Source organism: Haliotis rubra, unplaced genomic scaffold, assembly GCF_003918875.1.
Source record: "Haliotis rubra isolate DU_JTF1 unplaced genomic scaffold, ASM391887v1 Scf133, whole genome shotgun sequence".
Classification (NCBI taxonomy): Eukaryota; Metazoa; Mollusca; class Gastropoda; order Lepetellida; family Haliotidae; genus Haliotis; species Haliotis rubra.
Genome location: NW_025765259.1, coordinates 1,535,044 through 1,562,017, shown reverse-complemented (window position 1 = coordinate 1,562,017; position 26,974 = coordinate 1,535,044). Strand labels below are relative to the sequence as shown.

General features: G+C 44.5%; 1 protein-coding gene across 1 annotated transcript in view; it reads right to left on the bottom strand.

The window, feature by feature from the left end:
• The window catches only part of LOC124267712 (nuclear pore membrane glycoprotein 210-like), a 48,251-nt gene extending 21,616 nt beyond the window's left edge, over positions 1 to 26,635 (bottom strand). Inside the window, 19 exon segments of the mRNA XM_046702694.1 lie at positions 48 to 94; positions 1,766 to 1,789; positions 2,477 to 2,536; positions 3,358 to 3,469; positions 3,958 to 4,103; positions 4,256 to 4,339; positions 4,674 to 4,779; positions 5,322 to 5,474; positions 5,715 to 5,855; positions 6,221 to 6,361; positions 16,845 to 16,951; positions 17,188 to 17,256; positions 18,379 to 18,507; positions 18,833 to 18,962; positions 19,594 to 19,744; positions 20,320 to 20,419; positions 20,686 to 20,817; positions 24,464 to 24,600; positions 26,402 to 26,635. Coding sequence (XP_046558650.1) covers positions 48 to 94; positions 1,766 to 1,789; positions 2,477 to 2,536; positions 3,358 to 3,469; positions 3,958 to 4,103; positions 4,256 to 4,339; positions 4,674 to 4,779; positions 5,322 to 5,474; positions 5,715 to 5,855; positions 6,221 to 6,361; positions 16,845 to 16,951; positions 17,188 to 17,256; positions 18,379 to 18,507; positions 18,833 to 18,962; positions 19,594 to 19,744; positions 20,320 to 20,419; positions 20,686 to 20,817; positions 24,464 to 24,600; positions 26,402 to 26,595 — 2,163 coding nt within the window. The 5' untranslated portion in view covers positions 26,596 to 26,635.
• Positions 26,636 to 26,974: the final 339 nt, after the last annotated feature.

Sequence of the window (26,974 nt, the reverse complement as noted above, 5' to 3'; positions counted from 1 at the left end):
ACAGTTCCAATAGCCAAACGCTATAAGTTCAGGTGAATGAGACCTACCTGCTCCCCGAAGTCCAGACACAGAACACTGAAGGCGTGATATCCTCCTGTAAACAGATGTGAATGTCAAGGTCACGTTGTTTCTTCAGTTGCCAGTACTACCCATGTACGTATCACATTGGACAGATCAACAATGGGTTTCATGTCCGTATCACATCTATTTATCATCAGTTAACATTGGAGAGATCAACAATGTGTTTCATGGCCATCAGTTTCAAAACCCATTGTATTAAAGTACTACTTTTATTCTCACACAAATTAGATTCGAGCCACATATGAAATGTTTACTCATATAATAGTAACTGTGTTATTGTAAATAGTGCAATCTATGTTAACATTGTTGGAGTGAGTGAGTGAGTGTGTGATGTGAGCGAGTATGTTTAGTTTTACGCCACACTCAGCAATATTCCAGCTATATGGCGGCGGCCTGTAAATAATCGAGTCTGGACCAGACAATCCAGGGATCAATAGCATGAGCATCAATCTGCGCAATTGGGAACCGATGACATGTGTTAACCAAGTCAGGGAACTTGACAACCCAATCCCGTTAGTCGCCTCTTACGACAATGGGTAACTGAAGACTAATTCTAACCCGGATCTTCACAGGTTGCCAGTGAAGACAGTGTGAAGAAGAGTTTGTATGGGAAGACAAATATGTTTGATGATGAGAGGGAGGGTGTGTGTTCATGAGGAAGCTCGGGTATGAGAAGCTTTAGTCCAGTGCTATACATAGTCTACTCTAGCAAGCTGTGGTGGGCTGTGAACATGTACAGAAGGAGGTAGAGAGAGAGGAGGATTAAACCAAATGATCAACGCTCCATACCAACCCACAACCAGCGAAAGCATTCAGCTGCATTTCAATCCATTTACCAGTTTGTAATTACCCTGGGAAAGTTTACAGGGATGACACAGGGACGACACAGGGGGCACAGAGGCAACTCCGACTTACAAGTGGGCAAATATTGCTGTGACATCAACAAGGTGAACACAACACAGATGGGGGTGTAGAATGCTTAGTAAACACCAGCACACACCACTACACTTAAATGGACAGTTTGGTGACCCTCATGAATACGGACAGGGTGCCAATCTAGACAAAGAATGTTTTGACAGCTAGCACCTTTTGACTGAAACTTATCCCGTGGTATTTCAAGGTCCACACCCATATGTTATTGATACCTTCTTACTCAGTTTCCACAACAAGCAATGCGATGTTATCGTCAAGTAACACAGCACCCAAGTACCACAGATCATGAAGGAATAGACAGTTTACCAGGACAAGAAATAGCGTGACAAGAATGAATATTTTCATGATGCAAGACATATTACACACCCAATCATAAATCTGAAGTTCAACAAATTTAGCCAATGTCACAAGATATTTCAAACATTTCACTGTGTGATCGTATCCAATGGTTACCGGATACTTATCCAAACAAAATGGAGACGTTAATTACTGGGAAGTGAAGGAAGCACCAACACCATCCAAAACAGGACAAACTTTCAATACCAGTAACTCTGTGACACCGAAAAACAACTTTCAGAAAATGGTGCAATTCAAACTATGTAAATATCCTTAATATTTCCCAATACGGTGCGTCCGACGCCTGCATGTATGTTGTTCATACATGAGAGATCTTGCATCAAGTAAAGCGATACCTGCAGTGGAGTGCACTTGCTCCTATAACAATGGAAGCGCAACGAGTGAAAAGTCTCACCTGTTTTATCAGTTGGCAAAGATTCTGATTTAACAGTAACATGATTTACTTTGTGTGATAATTGTGCAACAACTAACAAATCATGCTCAAGATCAATGAATGCTGAAATGTTGTTAAATTTATTTCAGAGAAGAAAACACACAATGCTAACAATCATAGGACTTGCCAATAAAATCAGTCTTTAGAATATGGAAATATTGTGTTAATATTCTTGATATTTTCAGGTAATTTCTCAATAGGAATGCAGACAAAATCAGCTCGGGCACACATGCTCATGCAGCAACACTTGGATATTTAAACACACTGGGTGTTACACCACCAGGAACATTAACCCTGACATCGTCAACATGTTCCTCAGTACCCCATGAACACCACCAGTTGCAGTATAGTCTCTGTATACATCCAGTGAATCAGGCACTGTTTACATCAAAGTTAAGTCAGTCGACACACACATGATAACGTTACTCAGTTGTCTGCTCTACATATACCTTCAGTTTTCAGTCAATGTTACACTTTATACAAAGTTCAACCCAGCAGGGCTTAGGACCTTTATAACGGCCTAATCTGATTGGCTGACTAAAACTAGACACCACAACAAGACTGCAAGACATCTGTTTCCACAGGTGATGGAGGAACATTTTGACGGATCTAAGCATATGGTTTAAACCCTTCTGGTACGAGGGGTGACCTGTATTTCTCAGATATACTTACTGTTGACGCTGAACATGTTCATCTTCTGCATCTTGATAATGGCGGGTCTCTCGGGAATCACTGCAACAAGACATAAAATCTACACAGCTGGTCGACCACAGTGGTCGTTGGAAACCTACACAGCTGGTCGACCACAGTGGACGTCAGTAACCTACACAGCTGGTCGACCACAGTGGATGTCGGTAACCTACACAGCTGGTCAGCCTGGTGGTCACCACAGTGGATGTCGAAACCTACACAGCTGGTCGACCACGGTGGTCATTGGAAACCTACAAAGCTGAAACCTACAAAGCTGGTGGTCGAAACCTACAAAGCTGGTCGACCGGTCGATGACGATCTGAGCAATATTCCAACAAATATCACGGTGGGGAAACAGTGACGGAAGCAAAACACACTGGCAGGCTGCCAACAAGACAAAGACTTTAAAGACAGAGGGTCTGACTAAAATCTTCAGGCACTTTTAACCCATCATCAAATCCACTGTCTTGTTGACCCCATCTCTGTCTGGTGAAACGCAACAGCACGGGGTATCATGGCAAAGCAATCTTCGTGCTATTGTATGTCAACTGTGGCCCTGTTCATCAAAGCAACAATTGTAGCTCCCTGTCTGTTACACACTTATGACAGTTGTGGTGCTAGGACCTCAAGAGTGAGCGAGTGAGTGAGTGAGTGAGGTTTTATACCGCTTTTAGCAATATTCCAGCAATATCACGGCAGGGTACACCAGAAATGGGCTTCACACATTGTACCCATGTGGGGAATTGAACCTGGGTCTTCAGCGTGACAAGCGAACGTTTTAACCACTAGGCTGCCCCACCGCCCCCCTGATGCATATGAATTAAGTCCATGAAATATACAGTAAAGACAGAGTGAATACTGACGTGTCTGGAAGTATTGTGAAGAGTCGAGCACCCATGGCTGAGGCCCTCCCTGGAACACCACCTCCTTCAGTGTTGCCACGGCAATCACTGCCTCTTTCTCTGGATCTATTGGCTGCAAGTAAACGTTTTGTTTACACCACCTGATGTCTCAAAGGAAGTGAATACCTTATGTTAACAAATGGTACCCATTACACATGTTTAGAGGACATTAATTAGATGCTGTCACAACACGAGTCCTGTTTACTTGTAATTACTTTCAGTCTACATCAACAAAGATCGAACAATCAAAAGCAAGGCACATGTAACTTTTCTTGAAAGTCAAACCAAAAGTTTAACAATCGAATCATATGAATATGTTGAGGTGAGAGACAATTTGTTCTACTTGTGTACTCCAGTGAAACAGGCGAACATCGATCAGGTTCCTGTCCATTAAATATACACCATTCCATCATATCCAAGAGAACGCACACAAATAATTTAGACAACTATAATTTTCCTGAATAGATACTGGTTATTTCAAACTCTTGAGCTAAACATGCAGGTTGGAAAGAAACAGAACCGAATCAGACGTCATATTTCGCCTGTTGCTTGCTAGCTCACCTTGAGTGGGTTGTATGCAGCAATGGTGATGGAGTCTTGAAGGACGATGTTGCCAATCTGGTAGGATGCTGTCACCTCTGTATGACCTTGACGTTTGGCGATGAAGTTGAGCACCGTGCAGCCATCGCTAGTCAGTTTCACGTCACCTGTGGAAGAAACATGCACGGTACATGAGTAATAATTACTTCAATCTTCAGTCAGGGCAAGACAACAAATCATCTGTCTGCTAATGGCCATACTTTTTCCAATTTTCAAGCAATATCTGCTCCATACATAAAACATAGAACGGACCACCTACCTCCCTGCTGGTCAAACACCGTCCCATCGCTGTACGTCAGGTTCAGGGGCATTTCTCGACAATCCATGAAGTTGTGCACACTGCCTGAAATGTTCAAACAAATCTACCTTCAGACCAATCGTAGTATAGAGTAAAAGATCAACAAATTTGACCAAACAAACCTGTCGGTAGGTGGTGGGCAGTCACCCAATTTTGAATTAATGTACTGTTCATATAACCTCCTGGAAATTTCAATCAACTTGAATCTTGATGGAAAGGGATACCACTTTGTGAGTGTTCAGTCTACATTTATATCCTTCCGTGTTTATTCTACATATCCATGTATGTCATCATTAAACTGCAGCAGCAGTCGACTTCAATTCAGGTTTGATAGACTTCATCATCCACCTTCAGATACTTGTATGTAGCGTTCCCGTACCTCGATACCGTGCCGCAACCTGAAGTGGGATGCTGAGTGTGGTGCCGATAGCCGCCTCCACCTTCGTTGGGGGGAAGGAGAGGTCAGATGGGGGCAGCACATGAATCTGTAATCAATTATCGAAAACATAGATGAGAGAGGAGTGGCTGACTGTGTCTGTCAAATCACATGTCAGCTGAATGTCAATAGGATGTCTTCTGTAGTTCCTACACATTTACCAATTCGGTGGAACCCACCACCATGGGGGAGGCAGAATTCACAAGCAGGGAGAATCTTGGATTCAGACCCAGGAGTGAGTGAGTTCAGTTTTACGCCGCTTTTAGCAATATTGCAGCAATATCACAGCGTGGGACACCAGAAATGGGCTTCACACATTGTACCCATGTGGGGAATCGAACCCGGGTCTTCGGCGTGACGAGCCAACGCTCTAACCACTAGGCTACCACACCGCGACCCTTCAGACCCAGGATCATCTACATATGATGTCATTCAGGGGAGAATAAGTGAACGTTGTTTTACGCAGGAGCCAGTTGCTCGATGTCACTTGGTATTACTTTCTCAGGTAGTAACTCCATGTCACTATGGAAACAACAATATCTGACACAAACAGTTATTATGAAGTATGCAGCCGGAAGACATGAAACTCACCTGTACAGTTCCAGTGTGGGCAGAATTCTTTGCATCAGCGGCTGTTACGTTGGTGCTTCCAAGGCCCATGGTGACAATCTCACCCTTGATGTTGACGCTGGTGATGCTGGCGTTGAGGGTGCTCCACACGTATTCCCCGCTCCCTCCACTGGCCTTCAATGACATTAGAGTGAGTGAGTGAGTGAGTGAGTGAGTGAGTGAGTGTAATTTGAGGCTGCCTTATCACAACACCTCAATATCTAATGCAGCAATATCTGGATAAGTTTCTGCTATTACTACATGGAATGTTTCAAACAACACAATTGAAATATAATGTTTCCAAAGCCAAACAAGGAGCCTGAACTTCATTCCCCTGCCCTCCTGCAGGGTGAGCATGTGACCTTGATCTCTCACCTTGATCTTGTAGGTGTGTCTGCACTGTGAGATGGGGTCCCAAGGGAAGAAGAGTTCTGGGGGGTCAACAATGATGGGGTCGTAGATTTCCACTTCCTGGCTGCCCTTGACATTCGGTGTGATGGCGTACTCTGATCCATCCTGAGAATGAACATGAGAGTCGGTCAGAAGTTGGTCAAACAGCAAAAAGAACAGTATTTGACACACACCATAGCATGTCGGCCCAACAGGAAAGTCTGAAGTGATGTCAGTGGTAGACTCCTGGTGAAATTCATGTGCACTACCATGGTGCTCACAATCATAGGATCCTGCCATGACAAGGTAGGCAACTCTGTGCAGTAAAAATCCAGCTGTACAGCAAACTGTGCTAGCTCTCACCCCAATAAATATCTCACATATTTTAAACATCATTTGAGTTAAAAATACATGTTAATCCTTAGTAGATTGTGTTAATGCTAAACATGAAATAGTGGTAAATCTGTGATAATTCACAGCAGAGTACAAACCTCTCGTATAACAGCTGTGAGAGCTCCATCTATGTCGGTGAAGCCCTTGACCAGTGTCTGTACCCGGTGGTAGGTCCCGTTTACAGTGGACGACAACACCTTGAAGTACTTGGATGGAAACATGGCCTCGATCCTGACATTCTGGAAACAACAACGTACACATCAACAAAACACCCTCCCAAAACTCATGGTTATCAAAGTGAGGCTGAACAATCCATCAAATCATCAGGTCGTCAAGTCACAAGTTCTTACAGTGTAAAAATGGAGTGCAAGTATTTTTGAGCAGCAATATCACTGAATGAAGTATTGAGCAAAGTACTGAGCTCTTGAAATATTTACTGAGAGCAAGTATTGAGCCCATGTTTGGAGTGCCAGTATTACCGAGTGCCAGTATAGAGAGTAAATATTGAGAACAAGTATTGAGCCCATGTTTGGAGTGCCAGTATTACCGAAAGTGCCAGTATAGAGTAAGTATTATTGAGAGCAATGTGAGCAAGTATTGAGCCCATGTTTGGAGTGCCAGTATTACCGAGTGCCAGTATAGAGAGTAAATATTGGGAACAAGTATTCAATGTTATGTCACCAGTTTCACAATATAATGGCAGAGAACTGGTTAACAAGCCTGGTTGGTAAGGAGATGCTTATCGGTGTGACACAATATTATGGTGAAGCAGAGCTATACTTTAGTCCCCAAGTTACTTCAAGCAAGGAAATAGTTCCTTTAATGAGATGAGCATGTGCTGCTACACTGTTTTGGGCAATATTCTAGTAATATCACAGTGGTACCCATGTTACATTCTACCCATGTGGGGAATCAAACCCAGACCTCCAGGTTAAACCACTGGGCCATCCTAGCTCCCCTTCCCCAGGAAAGTTTAATGCAAACAGCATCAGCTTACAGCTACTAATCAGGATGCCATTGTACAAAGTGATGTGAGCGCTGAGGTTCACAAAAACTTGTACAAACCTGTAGAGGTTATGAATTCTTTGAAGAAAAGTCCTCCTTGGGGTACGGCCACCCACCTCCCCTCATTCTGTCTGACATCAGGGATAGTTAGCCCTTTGTGAGAGTAACTCATACAAATGGCAGAGACAAGCCACCTAGATATGGTCTGCTTGTTAGCCGGAAGACCAGCCTTACCACCGCCATAACAGCAGAACAGCTGCTTATCTTTCCTGATAGCAGCCGTTCGTTTGATATAAGCCATGAGAGTCGTACGGACATCTAAGACGTGAGCACTTCGAAGAGAGGTACCGGACGATGGAGGCTGAGTGAAAGCTGGCAGTTCAATAGGCGCCGTTATGTGAAAGGCGCATGTGATCTTAGGACGGTAAGAGTCTGGCAACCGAATACTAACTCTGTCTTTGTGAAAGACAGTCAGAGCAGGATCCGCTGACATCACATGGATATCGCCTACCCGCCGGCCAGACTTTACCGCCACAAGAAAGGAAGCCTTCCAACTTAACAGCTGGAGTGAAAGAAACGACAGATTGTGAAAGAGAGGACCTGACATCCAATCAAGAACAACGGGGGACTAATCCGCCGGACAGTCGGACGGATTCTGTCCACGGCTGCTAACAAACGCTGCACAAGAGGGTGCTGCCCCAAGAGAGCACCGTCGGCAGGTACATGGAAGGCAGAGATTGCCGTGGAGTATCCCCGGATAGTAGACGCGGCTAAGCCGGCCTCTAACCGAGACTGTAAGAACTCAAGTACTTCAACTACAGTTGAAGAAAATGGATCGAGAACCCCTCTGCCGACACACCAGCGCGTATAACAGGCCCATCTATCCTCATATTGAACGTTTGTCGAATCCCTCCGCGAAGCCAGAATTGTGTCTGGTGCAGGAATTCCGCTCGCTTGGAGGCGATTCCGGACAGTGGCCAGGCGACCAACTGAATCCTGGGATTCAGGTGCAGCACTTCGTTCTGGGATAGTAGGTCCAGTCGAAAGGGTAATAGTACAAGAGGCTGAGCCAGAAACCTGAGTAGTACCGGAAACCAGCTTTGAGCCGACCAAACAGGTGCAAGGAGCAAAAGAAGTCGAGCTGGTTGGGTGGCAAGCTGCGAGAGGACTTTGGGAATCAGGGGTAGTGGCGGGAACGACGCCCACAGAACCCTGCCTGTCCAATCGAGCTAGAAAGTGTCCGAGGCGATGGCTCTCGGATCCAGTATCCGAGAGTAAAACACCGGAATCTGGTTTGTCCCCCCCCACCCCCCGAAGCACCTGGAACTACCCGAACAACTGGGAGATAATCCCGAATATCTCCTGATTGAGCATCCACTCGTGCGGGGCCAGGATACGTCGAGTGAGCGCGACTGCTCGAACGTTGTCTGCCCCGGGGAGATAAACAGGCATCACCCGTATGTCGAACTGGTCGCACCAGAGCAGAAACTGCCACACCTCCTGCAGGAGAGACGGGGAAACCGTACCGCCCTGCTTCAGGATATAGGTCATCGCTGTCTGGTTGTGAATCTCTAGACGAACCACACGGCCTCGAACCTGCTCCCAAAGTCGTTCGAACACTAACCTGACTGCTCTCAATTCTAGCACATTGATGTGCAGTTGCGCCTCGCTCTGTGACTACAGGCCTGAGACTGACCGGTCGCCCAGCACGCCCCCCCACCCTGTGAGGATGGGGATCCCCCTGGATAAATTTCTTGCCATTGTCCACCACCATAAATGAGGAATTAGCCACCCCGGGAGCGTGGAGAATCAACTTGTAAACCCGAGTGTGAACCCACATTCGAGCCAAAGCTTGCTGTATGGGTCGCATTCTTAACCGCTCTCCGCCATGTTGCCTAGCAACTGGAGCCAAGTCCGAGCCGAGGTCCTGGGGGACTCGAGAAATTGTAACACAACTCTCTGGACTTTGGTGACGCAGTCCAGAGACAGGGAGACTACACCTTGTGCTGTCTTGAATTTCGCTCCCAAGAAAACCAGATCCTGGGTACGAACCAGTTCTGATTTCTTGAAACTGAGTCACGGTGGAGAGACGAGGAAGAGCCTGACAAGGGATTCCCCAACGGCAAGCATAACGGCGCCGACACCGAATGGCCCGGCAAAGCCGTCGCAAGCGGTTGGACCAAATGCGAGGGGGTAGCGGAAACTACAGGGACAGAACCCGTAACATCGGCACCAACTACCGACCCAGACCCAGAGCCGAGGCTCGGACTGGTGGTACCCACCGTAGCGGAGGGGTGGCCGGCAGCCGAGACGAGGCTCGGTGCAGACGCACTCCCGACAGAAATCCCCATACCAGAGTCTGAGCTAAGGTTGGGGACACTGCCCGCCACAGAAACGGAACACCACCTAGTAACTGGCCGGACGCCAATCTCCTGACGGAGACCGGACATCGCGTCAGATATCAGCGAGTGAACCGAAGCCATTTGCTGCTGTATAAGATCGGAGATTAGTTCAAATGTTAATGGATTTGAAACAGGGACATGTGGAGGTGAAGGTGCCTGTGATGTGGAAGGAATGGCTGGTGAAGGGACCAAAGATCCCGCACCCTTCTCCTGTTTAGGCGCTGTATCCCCTGATACAGACGAAGAAGAACCCTTCTTTTTCTTTTGCTACAGCAAAGCTCTTAAATACTTGCGTAAAAGCACAATAGCTGAAGCGTTATTGTGCACATAACTAACAAAGAGTAACATTTGTGAGCGATACGAAAAGAACACGCCACAAAATCACTCAAGCAAAACTTACCAAAAAAACATGCTGAAAAAGAGGAATTTAGGCAAGCATAATCTACATAATGAAATATCAAACCCTTACAACCCGACTACAAGGCTTTCGAAGCCAGCAGAAGGGATAACAAAAGGACCCTGCGGTCCGCCATCTTCCCTGCCACATGGCTGGAGACAGCGAACACGCCGGCAAAGTTACAACAAATCATGAATGAAAAAAGTCATACGAAGATTCCAGCTAGCGCCCGTGCAAAAAAGGAGGAACCATACATACAGGATTTGACTCTTTCTCACTCATTTTCTCTATCGTAGTATCAGGCTAAGACGTGTCTTCTCTGGACCATGCACAACCGTTCTAGTCAAAGACAGCATGAAAAAGTGAGGTACGAGGTAAGCAGCCAGAGTTACCTGCTCTTGGCTGTAGGGGGCCCTGTGAGGGGCCCTATAGGGGTAGTCTCACTAAACAAAACGAGTTTTTGTTTGGTAAATGTAATTTTTTAAGTAAAATTGATATTTTATACTTATCCTGACTCATGATCTTTTGCTTATCTCCCTTTCCCTTTCGAATGGTAGTGGAACACTTGAATCCCTTGAAGTTCCCGATGCGGACGTATAAATACACTCACCCACGAGTTACCTCCCTTGCCCTTTCCCGCGCAAACATATCATGTGACGTGCCCATACTTGTCACTTTCTCCTTATTTTCCGCCCATGCACTTGGATCTGCTGTGAAATCTCAAGTGTCTTCAACAGGGAGGTTGGGAGGGCTTGTTCGTCATGAGTCAGGATAAGTATAAAATATCAATTTTACTTTAAAAATTACATATTTTTCCTTATCCTGACTCTGATCTTTTGCTTATAGAATCCGTCGGATAGGTGGTGGGTCAAGCCACTGGATTCAACAGCTGTCCTTAGATACGTCCTGTATCCCCCCCATGGGAACTGCGAACGGCATATCCTTGGTCCTATTCTTCCAACTTCCGTTGTAACTCGGGGGGACCACTTCTTGTCTTACTTCAATCTCAGACAAGTTGAATCATGTTGATTCATGTGGCTACAGATAAACTAGTAATCTCCTATTACTAGATATCTTATAACAACCCATAGATTATGATAAAATCTTTATCATAAATGAGTTGCGATCCCTTCATGTACAGGTAAGATCTTTACCCGTACAGGATCTTTAATCACTCATGCTAGCCTGTCCTAGACTGTGCGCATGGACTTTCAAACTAATACTTTTCCTTAGTAAAAGTTATCAACAAGTCAGCGTGATAAAGGGTGAGATTTTCCAACTCAGTGCTTTTGAGGAACTGTTAGTTGCTGTGCTACAACGAGCAATTCCGTGCAGAGCTAGTGTTGACGCCAGTGCTCTGACTTTGTGTGGGTTGGAAGCTCTAGGAGGTTCTAGTCCTGCTGCTTTATAGGCTCTCAATATAACGGCTCTCATCCAGAACGATATGGTCGTTCTTGAAGAAGTCTCTGTTGATAATGGGATGAATAGGCTTGAATTTTCGTCTCCTCGTCTCAGTCTTATGAAGATATATCTTCAGGGCTCTGACTGGGCACAAGGATAAGTCCTCTATATCCTGTGGACCGACGACTGTAGACAGCGCTGGTACGTGGAACTGTCTATCTGGTTGACCAGGTAGCTGGTTCTTGGCAATAAAGTCCCATCTAAGTCCTAGATGAACTGCATTATGTTGCCCTCTGTCGAATGTGGTTCGACCATAGTCCAGCGCATGCATCTCCGATATGCGAGCTGCAGTGGCTAACACTAGCAGGAACAGTGTCTTCTGTGTCAGCAGCTCGATCGATATCTGATCTAGTGGTTCGTAGACATCACTGGTAAGATGACGCAGAATTACATTTAGATCCCAGGCTGGAGCTCTGAATTTCTTTTGCTGGTCCTCCAGTTTAAAAGATCTCAGCAGAGCAAGTAATTCTGGTACTTTCGTCAACTTGATGCCTGTTTTCATGGTAATCACTGTACTGATTGCAGCGAGGTATGTACATAGTGTCGAACCCTTCAGATGTCTGGTCTGTCTAAGATGACACAGATATTCCGCCACTTGAGGATGAGTGGCTATCATCGCTGTGAAGCCTTTCCGCCTTGCATAAGTCTCAAACTTCAGCCATTTGTCGTCGTATAGGTTACGAGTCGATCTGCGTAACGCTAGCGTTACTGCTTTGGCTGCCCTGGCGGAGTATCCTCTTTTCTTCAAGCACGTTTTGATACGGTCCACACGTGTAACTGGAACACTGTTGGGTTTCTGTGGACTTGCTTGGTGTGCGGATGCATTAGTAGGTTCGGCCAATCTGGTAATTTGATTACTGGGTTTCCGAGATCTTCTATTAGGTCTGGGAACCATGCTCTCGCTGGCCAGTAGGGCGCGACCAAAGTCAGTTGTAGTATCTGAGTCTGTTTGATCTTGAACAGTACTTTTGGCAGTAGTATCGGGGCTGGAAAAGCGTAGCCGTTTAATCCTTCCCACGACATGCTCAGTGCATCTGTTGCCCAGGCTTGAGGATCTGGAACTGGTGAGACAAATGTCTGTAGTTGTTTGTTGAACCTCGTGGCCAACAGGTCTATGCAAGGGGATCCTATCTCCCTTATGTTCCGAAACGCTTCTGGATGGAGCATCCATTCCGTAGGTGACGGGTGTAGTGGTCTTGAGAGAGCGTCTGCCAGTACGTTCTTGGCTCCGGGTATGTGACACGCCTTTATCAAGACGTTTGCTTCCTGCGTGATCTGGAACAACTGGAATGTGAGCTGCTATAGGCTTGGAGACCTTGTGGATCCTTGCCGGTTTATGGAGAACGCCACTGTGGAGCTGTCCGTGTGGATCATCAGCATCTTGTTGTTCAGCAAGCTCGACCATAGTTGTAAGGCGTTGATCACTGCTTTCATCTCTAGCAGATTGATGTGAAGCTGTTGTTCCGTTTTGGACCACTTTCCCGACGCCACTTTAGCGTTGAGATGCGCACCCCATCCTTGCATTGAGGCATCTGCGTAAAGGTGAGTGTCGAAGGCCGGCTCTTGTAAATAGGTCCCTTCGCAAACGTTCGACCTGTGTGTCCACCACAGTAGATACCCCTTGAGGTTTTCCGGCAGCAAGATAGGGTCGACGCTGTCTAGATGTTTTATCAGGAACCGTTGCAGCAATCTTAGTTGTAACCTTCCTGTGTGCGTCAAGTCCTGCGCCGAGGTTAGCATACCGAGTAGCACTTGCCACGTTCGTAGTGTTAACGGAGAGATGACTGCTTGTTGAATCATGGCTTATATCTTGACCCAATGATCTTCTGGGATCACAATTCAATCCTGTATTGTGATAATTCTTATTCCCAGCAACTGAAGATCTTGATTGATTCTAACTCCAATTTCCATCAGGTTCACTAGCCATCCTAGTTGCGTGAGCAACTTAATTGAGAAGTTCATCTGCTTTCTGAGTTGATTGGTACTTTAAAGAACCTGTATGCCGTCCTCCGGATAACCGGCACTGCGTAGATCTCGATGTTGTAAATAGGTTCCGATAGGCTTGGTTATTCGTATGAATAATCATAGAGCCTACGATATTCCAAACGATAGGACGTTCCATTGGTAGTGCTAACCTCTGATTGCAGTGATGATACATCATTCTTCCCCTTATATACGCAGGCGATCTGTGTTGACATCAAAGCGTTGTCTATTTATAGCAAGGCTGGCTTCCATGTAGCATCGTAGGGGACAGGTACTCATACCGACTTCTATCAGCGACAACTTCGATAATAAACATTGTTTATCCTGCTGTCAAGGCTAGACATTTATTAGATTTCCATGATGATAACAGGCCGTAGTTGTATACTGTTTCCAAGGCTGCCGATGAAGTATTCCCCCGTACCACAGGTTTGTTTACAATGAGAAAACATGCTGGAGCCTGCTCTGTCAGTGGGAGGCGTTGTCTGATGTGGACCAATCAGCTTCAAGCATGACGTCACCAGTGTTGTAGCAAGTTGGCCTCCATAAAATCTGTGAGTAAGAGCTCGTGTGATCCTACGCCGCTCATATAAGTCTCCTGACTAAGGGTTGCTCCAAGTGTAAATCTTGTTTAGTGATATGAATCACTTATTCCGAGCATGACGAAGGAGGCTGTCGAGAGGATATAATTCCTAATCCCCACTCTGAGTGACGAGTGTTGATACAATCATCTGTACGTCAGTTCAAGTATACTTGAAGGCGATGTTAACCTTAAGCCCTTTCCAAAGGTCGTCTTAAGGTTCTCCAGTACTTAAGATATCGGCTTCATAAGTGATATCATATTGGAGTAGAAGTCATCAGCGTATATGCAGTACGTCTCTGTTGGGTTGGAGTGAGTGAGTGAACGACAATATCCACATGCCATCTGCTACCCAGTATAAGACCTCATCCGTCTTCATCATTGCTTTGTTTATTCAACCGTATGGTAATAGAGTCGACGTCAACATCCTGCCTGTTGATGTAAGGGTTCGTTAACCCTAGGGTTCGCGAACCCTGTGGATGTCTATGTTGCTGTTATCTGCCTGTAGATCTGAGAGCTCTCGAACCTTGTAGACGTCTGTGGCTTTCTCAAAGCTGTGCGTAGGTTCGAAGGTACCTTGGATAAAGGTTCAATCGGAGGGATTGTGACGGAGTCGAAGTCATCGTTACGCATCATATAAATGTAGACTTCATCTTTATCCTTAGAAGGAGACTCCAAGTTCAATCCGTTAGCAATCCATCCATCCGTTACTATGTCCGAAGTCTCCTGATTATTAGAGCTATGTCTCAATGATTCATCCCTGTGCGAACCTCTATCCCTTCGCGATCCTTCATCCTGGGTTCGCGAACCTGTAACTGAGGATTCCTCCCTGTGCGAATGTCTATCTTGAGAGTGTTCTGTCTGCGAACCTCTCTCTGTGGATACATCTCTTCGCGAACCTCTGTGAGGCGAGCTATCCCTTTGCGAACGTCTGGCTTGAGGTGAGTAGCTTCGTGAACATCTGTGCGAGATAAAGGTCTCGACCTAGAGCGGCTAGGTATAGGAGCAGGATCCCTCGATGTTCGCGAACGCTGAGGGTTCGCGAACGTAGATTTAAAAGTATGTGCATCATCTCTTCTATCCTCCAAGATTACAGAGTCGTCCAACTGTGGAGACCTTCGCGAACGTAGCCTTGAGGTGTAGATCTAATAGGAGTAGATTCGCGCAGGCCTGGGGTTTGCGCACGGTGTCGGTAGATGAGAGGCTTTTCCTAGCCTTCGATTCCTCCTGGAATCTACATTCCATCATCTCTGCATAGGTTGACGCTGCCGCGGTGTACTAGAAGCGTTCACGGACGCTGATGGGTTATGTGCCTCAACTTCAATCCGAGAAGTAAGAGGTAGTATGTCAACAGCTTCCTGCTGTGACTGCAGTAGGGGACGATCTCGTAGTAGTAGAGGTCGACTGCGTCGCTGATCTCATAGATACTTCAGGTAGAAGTATTGGGGGTTCGTCAAAAACGTCTAGCTTAGCCCTCCGATCTGGTAACCGTAGACTTCTTCCACGTTGTAGAAGAGGACGACGTCTTTTTCTTAGTCTGAGACGGAGTCGACTGAGATGTAGACGATCTCTTCCTGGCCCCCTTACCAGCAGACTGCCCCTGTAACGTACTAAACATAACACCTGTATTATGAACATCGGGCTGAACATCGTTTGAAGGCTGATCTGCAGTTTTATCAATCGTGACTTGAGATGACTTTCTCACCCGATCCATGGCACGTCTATATTTATAAGACAATATTGATTAAATTGATAAATCAATATAATAAGTACAGCGCAAGCTGGAGGAACATGGATTTATGCATGAAGGACACTGGGGGTGAGGATCAGCCACTGATAACCTGTGCCTGCAAACACTGCCAGATTTCATAAAATGTAAACAAAGTTACATAACAATGAAAACACAACTCAAAAGTAATTAATTTTTCAAATACTACATAAGTAGTTATAATCAAATCCATATACATTGTAATTTTGAAGAATAGGACCTAAATATAAAAGGATATAATGCCATATACGTGGACTTTCTCACCCGATCCATGGCACGTCTATAAACATAAGACAAATATTGATTAAATTGTAGATTAGATAAATGAATACAATGAGTACAGCACAAGCCTGAGGAACGTGGATTTATACACGAAGGACACTGGGGTGAGGATCAGCCACTAATAACCTGTGCCTGCAAACACTGCAGGATTTCATGAAATGTAAACAATGTTACATGACGATGAAAATACGACTCAAAGTCAATAAATTTATACAATTTTTTACAAATACTACATAGTAGTTATAGCCAAATCCATATACAACGTAATTTTGAAGAATAGGCCTAAATAAAAAGGATATGATGCCATATACGGGACTCCAGTGCTCGCCCAACCATCCGCTCGGGCGAAAAGGGAGAGAGTGACAAGTAAGGCTGGTCACATGATATGTTTGTGCAGGAAAGGGCAAGGGAGGTAACTCGTGGGTGAGTGTATTTATACGTCTGCTTCGGGAACTTCAAGGGATTCAAGTGTTCCACTACCAATCGAAGGGGAAAGGGAGATAAGCAAAAGATCATGAATCAGGATTAGGAAAAATAATAATTTATTGAAATATTGTTACAACTGTCGTAGGTATTTTAAAATGGACATTTTAATGTTTACATGTACCCCAAGGAGGAGTTCTTCTGAAAAAGAATCCCACATCTTAACACAGACTTAAGAGAGTGCTAAGGCTACTTTATGTATCGGCACCGAGCTCCCCAAAACATGAGTGAGACAAAACACACCACACTGACACTGCTCTTCATTACGGTAAAGATCTCCATATATATTGTATAAGCAGGGAAGAACATGTCACAGGGGGCAGCCACCACAGATCAGACAAGAGAGGTAATTTGGCAGACTTACATCAGAGGGATATATCTTGTGACTGTCCTTGTCGTAAACCTCGATGAAGATGTCGTATTCCCGGCCGGTTTCAAGAACCCACTTCTTGGTTGGCAGGACAACAAACGCTGCGAAGGAAATCATGGAGATACTTCACACACCTCAGCATCACTAAACCCCACTAACAACTGAAACCTTTTTATCTCAATACAGTCATCAGGCGATGGGAGCACCATCCCAGACAAACACAGTTCTTTATTACTAATGCTTCAAGTGAATTACTATGCCTTTCTAGACCTAGTTTAAATAGATGTAAACGAATAGAAAGAATATATTATTGGTTGTCCATTAAATAAAATCTTACCGAGGTATCCTGGGTTAACAACATGGATCACAGCTGACGGTTGTCGGAAAAACTCGGTCACAAGAATATCTGAGGTATGTCAAGGTCATTTCCAACACTTCATGGAGAACTATTCCAAAGTCTGACAAGGAAGTGCACTTAATTCAGCTTGATATCATAAAAAACAAGAAGACAAAGTCATCAATATCCCCCGCAATGGCAAAATACTCTTCATGATTATGTCTACGAGTTATGATTATGTCAAATATTTAGGTGTGTATATAGAAAAGTGGAAGGAGAGTATTGAAAGGTTTTTAGAGTTCTGCTCCTGAAAAGAGCACTGCCACAATTTCAGGCTAAGTCAAACTTGTTGCCATGGAAATGCCAAAAATATTTTATTCAGAATTCCAAAACTACCAAAAGGCACAAGTACACCCCCAGATCTATCTATGTGCCAAGTTTGGTGAAGAAATAGTGAATGGTTTTAGAGTTCTGCTCCGGAAAAGAGCACTTCCACCAATTTCAGTCAAAGTCGAACTTGTTGCCATGGAAACGCCAAAAATATTTTATTCAGAATTCCAAAACTACCAAAAGGCACAAGTACACCACCAGATCCATGTATGTGCCAAGTTTGTTGAAGAAATATTGAACGGTTTTAGAGTTCTGCTCCGGAAAAGACAAATGTGCACGGACGGACGGATCGGAGTCCATTTTAATAACCCCCGGAAAACGCATTGCGGGGGATAAAAAATATCTGAAAGACACCATGGGCACTCCAGATACCATGTCACCCTAGGGTTTATGGGTCTTCAACAAACAATACATCAGCTTATCTAATACATTCTCAATGCATACCGACCAGTTGGACCAGCCTTCTAGTTCACACTAGTCTGCTGACTCCAGATCACTGAGTTGAGAACAAGTGAACAACTCCACCACCATAGCCGATAATGACTCACAGCATTCGGTGGCTGTAACCCGAACCAGTTCTCAATGTTTCACATAGACTAGAACTGAATAAAACTGACAGACACTGTAAACAATGCAGATATCTTCACCTTGCTCAAGTAAAACGAACTACAAACATATAGGCCCTGCTCTTGTCTTTCACAGGGACCTGCCCCACCTCAATACAAAACTGTATTGTCAACTACACAATGGTGTGTTTTATCAGATGGGCTGGCAGTCAGCCTGCAGATGTGTGAAGGATACTCCTGTCCTTGAGGACGATGTTTGTGGAACCCATCTCCAGTGCCGTGGCAACGGAGGTTGCTGTGTCCAAGCTGCAGATGTCATCATCCTTCATCTCCAGGTAGTACTGGGGTGAGGGCATCTTGATCTCTGCAACGCGTGGCAGCCATTAGTTGAATATGTAACATGGATTAGTTGAATATGAGGCCAGGGGATAAACTGATTGACTGAGTTTGGTTTTACGCCGCTTTTAGCAATATTCCAGCAATATCACGGCAGTGGACACCAGAAATGGGCTTCACTCATTGTACCCATGTGGGGAATCAAACCCGGCTCTTTGGCGTGACGACCGAACGCTTTAACTACTAGGCTACCCCACCGCCCCTGGTCAGGGGTAAAATGTGTAGCAGGGGTTAGTTGAATGTGTGTTGCAGGTGACAGTTGATCATGTGTTACAGGGGTTGGTAGAACCTACTTGTGAGGGTGTTGTGTTTCAGCAGTTCAACAATATACTTGATGGTGGCAAACTTCAGCACGTAGGCGTCTGGAGGACTGAGCATTAGGTTGGCGATCACCATGATCCGAACATCGATGGCCTCGATGTGCTGGAGAATGAGAGGATGGTTAACGTTAGGATTTATATGGGTGAAATCAGCTGAACAGCATGGACAAAACAAGAACAGAGAAAATAGCAGTGTCTGTATGCAACAATGGAAATAGATTTAACAGACATAATGCTGAATCCGGTGGGAGTAACAGGTAATATTATCTCTTCCCAGCCCCGGTGTATACAAGACATTATTACACAGTGTAATCATCACTGCCACTCAGGGAATGGCTGGATAGGCTATAAACATTTCCTTCAAGTTATTTCATGGGAACAAAACTGAAATAGCTGCTGGTTGCACAATCCTATGCATTATAGGAACTAGATCCACGATCAAAACTTCTCTTGAAACTACAAGTCTACATTGTAGCAGTAAAAGGGGGGTAACTCTCTGCCCAAACATTCCCAAGTAATCACTGTCTCCACCACAGATCCAGGATCAAAACCTGTCCTTCAAACCAATCTCAAGTACATTTGTGGTGTCCCCCGCCGTGATATTGCTGGAATATTACTACAAAAGCGGCGTAAAACCATGCTCGCTCACTCACTCACTCACTCACTCACTCACTCAAACCAATCAGTCTATCCTGCAGTCACAAAGGGAGGCAATTCTGTGCCCAGTGTCCTACCTTATAGACTGGGTCTTTGAGTTTCATACTAATCTTGGCACTTCCTGTGCGGATGCCCTCGGCCAGGATCCGATCTCCTTGCAGGCCGCGGTCTTCAAGAGGAGCAATGTGCTGGGGAGTTGTGTAGTGTGAGTCTGCATACATCTTGATTCTGATTATAACATCAGGTGATATTAAACCTTGTACATGGCATGGAACACAATGTAGATGACCTTTCTGTTACCTTACACTGAGGGTTTAATGAGAAGTGTTTCAGTTATATCAAATGAATTTCACACTGTAGGTGCTCAGATTTTTACCTATGTGGAAACCTTCAAGGGTGCACACAGACGATAACATGACGCCTTGTGTCACCCATCACTACTATCTTTGACACTTAATGTAACAATCTGCAATATAGACCAATCAAAAGTGCTACTCAATGAGACTTACTTGGGTCATCATAATGACTGACGTCACATAGTATTGTTATCATTAAGCTCTGAAGAAATACACATGGAAAAAAACACTTCTTGGATTACATCACAATGTCGAAATATTCCAGCTGTATGACGAAGGTTTGCAAATAATCGAGAAATTGAGTCTGGCCTTGACCTTGCAGTGATTTAAATTGTTAACAATTCTGTCGGGTGTGATGACCAGCATCAGGTGCTGTGGCCCTATTCAAAACAGGAAATCACTCAAGGTCTTTCTTATCTAGTTATATGAACCAAACCCCATGATTACCGGAGTATATTGTGGGCGTCGACGACATCATGTCCAGTCTCAGTGTCGGAAACCAGGCTCCACTCAAAAGACAGCCCCTCCAGGCTGGAGAAAATATTGCCTGGAAAAAGTAGGGAAAATGAAAAAATATTGCAATCTCATAATGTGACTTCATGACCATGATTTCACGTACAGGCTACCAGAAGGTAAGCACACTTCAAATAATAAATACACAAACATGGGGGTCCTGTTGGGAATAAAGGAAACACAATAGTGCTGAATCACTGACACAATTCAAGCTTGATACATCATCACATTGTTAACATCTGAAACTAGAATAGATAGACAGATAGATTGTTGGTGCAGATAACAAAGTGTCGGACTCACCTTCACTGTCATAACCACGGGCAACCAGCTCTTCTGGAGAGTCTTCTAGGTACAGCAGTCGGGTCGTCGTGTCAATCACAAGTTTCGTGATTTCACTCACAATAACATTGCATCGCAGGATTTCACCAGTCACTGAAACCATCAAGAGAAGCATTAGTATGGCAGTTCAACAGTGGATGTTCCTGCTATTACATGGCACCCTGTACAGTATGGACCAGACGATCTGGTGACTGACATTATCAGCAACAATCCTGGGGAATATGCCACACAAACCAACACAGGTATTGATAGAGCACAACCTGTATCCATAGACCAAGACTGGTGATCACAAACCAACACAGGTATTGATGGAGCACAACCAGTATCCATAGACCAAGACTGGTGATCACAAACCAACACAGGTATTGATGGAGCCAACTGGTGAGATATTCACAAACCAACACAGGTATTGATGGAGCACAACTGATATTCACAGACCAAGGCTGGTGATCACAAACCAACACAAGTATTGATGGAGCACAACCAGTATCCATAGACCAAGACTGGTGATCACAAACCAACACAGGTATTGATGGAGCACAACTGATATTCATAGACCAAGGCTGGTGATCACAAATCTGCCCCATACTAACCCATGACTCCAAGCCCCATCCAAACTCATTCCCCCCTACCCGATCCAAAGTCATGCCCTACCCAGCTCCACCCTGCCCCAAGCCCCATCCAAACTCATTCCCCCCCACCCGATCCAAAGTCATGCCCAAACCAGCTCCACCCTGCCCCATCCAAACCCATGCCCCAACCAGCTCCATCCAAACGCATGCCCCGCTCAGCTCCACCCTGCCCCATCCAAACGCATGCCCTACCCAGCTCCACCCTGCCCCATCCAAACTTATGCCCTACCCAGCTCCACCCTGCCCCATCCAAACTCATGCCCCAACCGGCTCCACCCTGCCCCATCCAAATCCCTGCCCCGCTCAGCTCTACCCTGCCCCATCCAAACTCATGCCCCAACCAGCTCCATCCTGCCCCATCCAAACTCATGCCCCATTCAGCTCCACCCTGCCCCATCCAAATCCCTGCCCCGCCAACTCCACCCTGCCCCATCCAAACTCATGCCCCAACCGCTCCACCCTGCCCCATCCAAATCCCTGCCCCCGCTCAGCTCTACCCTGCCCCATCCAAACTCATGCCCCAACCAGCTCCATCCTGCCCCATCCAAACTCATGCCCCATTCAGCTCCACCCTGCCCCATCCAAATCCCTGCCCGGCTCAGCTCCACCCTGCCCCCCCATCCAAACCTGCTCACCCTGCCCCATCCAAATCCCTGCCCGGCTCAGCTCCACCCTGCCCCATCCAAATCCCTCCCCGCCTCCACCCTGCCCGCTCAGCTCCACCCTGCCCCATCCAAACTTCCCCTAAAGCTCCACCCTGCCCCATCCAAATCCCTGCCCCCGCCAGCTCCACCCTGCCCCATCCAAACTTATGCCCTACCCAGCTCCACCCTGCCCCATCCAAATCCCTGCCCCGCCCAGCTCCACCCTGCCCCATCCAAACTTATGCCCTACCCAGCTCCACCCTGCCCCATCCAAATCCCTGCCCCGCCCAGCTCCACCCTGCCCCATCCAAACTTATGCCCTACCCAGCTCCACCCTGCCCCATCCAAACTCTTGCCCTACCCAGCTCCACCCTGCCCCATCCAAACTCATGCCCAAACTCATGCCCTACCCAGCTCCACCCTTCCCCATCCAAACCCACCCTGGAGTTTTTATACTTATTGATAATTTTGTTTAAAAAACAAATACAACCCTCTATAACTTGCAATGGACTTAATCACCCAAGCGTCACTAATGATTTGGTCAGGTTCCTTTTCCTGGACTTTTCAACGAAGAAGGGAACACAGGTATTACACACCTGACAACGACGCTTCATATTTCATTACAAACGGCCCACAGGACTCACAGACAGGGATCTCAGTGGTAGGGATGTTTTACTCACGAGTCACTACCATCTTGAAAACCTCATTACATATCTACACTTCAGGGGGAAATATATCACTCCCCTCACCCCTTGTCATTGTTACAAATTTAGGTAGGGGAGGGAGGGAACAGGGCACTGAAGCACGGACAGTATGACATTCATCAAACAGTGGAGAAAGAAAGCCAAGTTATAGCCATGAATAATCCATAAATGACAGGAAGTCTACTTTGGGGGGCATCTCCAAAGTGTAACGGTTGAATTGATAAAGAGCAACATCTGAAATTATATCAAGGGGCCCTCATCATAATCTGAACAGCTAAATGCTGAACACTAAGAAGATCACTGGTTTTTCAAAATGTTTGTAGAAAAAAACCCCAAAGACCATGTTCCTCTCCTGAACTGAGTTTGGTTCAAGGCCTTGCTCTGGGGAGCCAACAGAGTATATAATAGATCTTTTAAGAATGGAGAAAAATGTGTGTATTTGCCATATTTATGGCGGCTTATCTTATTTGTTTCAACACATTTCTGAAAAATCATTACATACTTTTGAAATATCCAATTCAAATATTTGTACTGTTTGCTCTACCCGAGAAGTAAACAGACAATGCTTGAAGTACTGGTTTGGTCAAACCACTGCAACAAAACAAAATATATTTAAAGTCTTCAACTGCAGCTTTGTTTTAAAGTGTCACTTCACCAAGTTTCTTTGTTGCATAATGCAACATGGCAGACAGGTGGATTCCAGCTGCCAGATACTAGTTGCCATGGTAACAGTAGCCATGGTAACAGTAGCCTACTAACAACTGATCACACAGCAACAGACAGCTAAACACAGAACCCCAGAACCAACAGAACTCTACAGAACACAGAATCAGGAACATTCAGGAAGCTTCCAGTGTGGTCTTCTCTCATTCAAACTGCAAAACTTCTTTTCTAATCATGCTAATGTACTATTTAACTTTTCATAGGGAAAAAACCCTTTTCATAATGATGTGTGCAGAAATGGTTGTCATGGTTACAGATGACATATTCATTATCATCTCAATGATCATGTTTAAAATCAGATCGGATTTCTGTGGCAACATTTAAGAAACACAATAGCTCGGATCATTAATACAAAGACTTAGCTTCGAACACCTTTGAAATACACAATGCCATTTTAGAAAGTGGTCAAATGTAACATATGTTATATTTGGGATTACACTTTCTCAGTAAAGTACAGATTCTAGTACTTTTTTTGGAGGTTGAGTCCCATCCGGGATTCAAACCCACACCCTCAGAGTCAGGTTCGAATCCCGGATGGGACCCAACCCCTGAAAAAGTACTAGAATCTGTACTTTACTGAGAAAGTGTAATCCCAAATATAAAACATGTTACTTCTAACATCTTATAGTTTCACACATGTTAAAATTGCAGTTTTGGCATAATTTTCTACATGTATTGAAATATACTCCAAAATTCCCTGACCATAGTCAAGGTGCACTGACATACCAGTGTTCAAAATGAAGCATGAAAGTTTAGCAGTTGTCATCATAATCCTCATTCTAAAAACAAAAGATTCAGCAGTCCACAGGTACAAACATATTCATGACATCAAACACTGGATCATCTCGTCCAGACTTGACTCTTTACCAACTACAGCTGGAATATTTCTGAATGTAACAACAAAAATCAGAACGCTGATGACCAAAATGACAATGTTTCCCTCAAATTCCTACCAGATAAATAGCTTTTGAAAACACCTTGTACAGTTCTTCACATAAGAGCGACTACATATTCAGAGTGAGCATGGTAAATGTACCTTTGTTTTCAGCGAGGACCACTGTTGTCATCTGGTGGGATGTTTTCGATGTGGCTGACACCAGGGCTTTGTTGGAACATTCTCCATCTGTGCTGTTGAGGAGCTGAATCTGGGCAACTTCTTGTCTTGTTGAACGCCTGAAAACAATACAAATGCTCATTACTTTTGACATTGTCACTTTCCTGTATTGCACATTAATCCCATTTATCTTCAGATATATATGCAAGTTGGAATCACAAACTCATGAAAATACAGGTTTACCATGAGAACTCTGGTTTATACACAAAAGTCATTTTGTGCTGATTGATGAAAGTATGATAGGACCATGTGTTCTATCCTACAATATGAAAACTTCAACACACTACATGTCCAAATGATCTCTGGACCAATTGGGCTCACCCTACATTTTGCTGGAGGTGTTGATGATCAGACAGCACCCTTATATCAAGTAATGAAAGACATATTCTGTATGTCTATAGCTATAAATGGCCTCTGATCAAATGCAATTAATCAATGTAATCTTAAAGATGAACCAGGCCTTCATGGAATATCCATTAAATATTCAGATTTGTACTTTTGTCTTCCAATTTCCAACATCAAAATGTTATTATAATAGGCATAAACTTTGTAGATACAACATCAATATTGAAAGGAAACTGATACATGAACAATGATCAATATGATGACATGTCTACACATTGCCAGTTGACATTATGTACCTGATAGTAACATAGCAACAACACAACACAGCAGGAAATAGTAACTGCAATGTTAGTATTCTTCACAAAATCATCTCAGTCAACAAGCCTGAAACTGTCATTGTCGCTTATGATAGTGTTAAAGGAATAAAAAAATAATTTTAAACATTTTTCAAGGTAAAGCTACATTATTCTTACTCTGGCTAGTTGATGTTCTTGATTAATTTCTTTCCATAATCATGTTAATACCACAAATATATGGCATATTGGACTAGAAGGAATCTCCTTAACATGTAAACTTAAAACAAGAACTGGTACCAGCTTACAATTAATCTGACACGTCATCATGTCCCAATTGCGCAGAATGATGCACATGCGGCTGATCACTGAATTATCTGGTCCAGCCTCCATTATTTACAGACAGGGGGTAAAACTGGAATATTGCTGTTGGTGGTGTTCATCAATAAACGTTGGTGGTGTTCATCAATAAACAAACAAAACATAAATTGTTCAAGCTGTTACAAATGAGATATCATATTTAGAAAATGGGAGACTTTGGTGGTGCGTTGAAGCATCCAAAGTAAGGCTGAAGGGGTCGTTGTCGTCACGGGTACTACAGATGTGTACCCCAGGTACGTTTCTGTATACAGAAATGTACCCTAGCCAAAATCAGAATAGAGAAACAGACATGACTTGTACGATTCCATTCTGCATTGTGGAGTTTTCTTGATCGGAACTGCATGTCATACTGTTGTATTAGATGCATTTGATTGCGTTATATAAGAGCATACACAGTAACGAATATTTCACGGTGCACAAGGTACACCACTCGCAATCATCTGAACGGGAACAACTACATGGGGTTTCGGTTTTGGGTTGCGGAATTTGGACTCGTACGTCGTTTAGGGTACCGGGTACGTTTCTGTAGTTTGTCTTTGTTTAGGGTACATGTCTGTATACAGAAACGTACCTGGGGTACATATCTGTAGTACCTGTGCCGACAACGAAACCTTCAGCCAAAGTAAGCTGCCAATATACAGTATTTGAGGTACAACTGATAGTATATCATTAAGTATGGACAAACACATGATTCCTAAATTATTATGACGCATAGATGATACTGATGTCGTCATATTCTCATCACGTCACATTGCAGCTGTGTACCATTAACATTTAAAACGCGAGTGAAACGGACGCAGTTTCATTTTCGTGTGATCGAAATCAGAACAATTAACCTTACCATCGGTAACAACTGGCTCCTTGTGCCTCTTCGGGGGAAAACTCTACTTCTAAAGTAAAATTGGCGATTACCGAACTATAATATGGCAGTAAAACTTTTGGTGCATTTAACTTGGCTGACTGAGAAGTGTCAATTAAAAGTACGATTAGCAAAGCCAGCATGACTAACACAAAAGGTTTAGAAGTTGCCGCCATTTTTCCTTTGGCAGCCATGTGCGGGACTCTGAAACCAAAGTGTTTTGCATCTGTGTAATGCTAGTTCCAGTAAATGACCATCGAAAGATAAATTTACAACTAATGCATATTCATTCACAACTTATTTAGCACGTAAGTTAATAGACACGATCTTAAACATCGCATCTAATGTTTTGACTCATGATAGATATGAGTCATAGGATATATTTTTCTACGGTAGACGGTTCTGCCAAATGATTTCGAGTTTTCGCAATGAACATTCTTTGCGTGTGCGTTTGATTATTTACTCACACTGACATGTGACATGAACCATCAAGATGTTATCACGGTACACATTGGTCGGCCCTTTCGAGTTAGTTTAGGGTATCAACAATCAAAA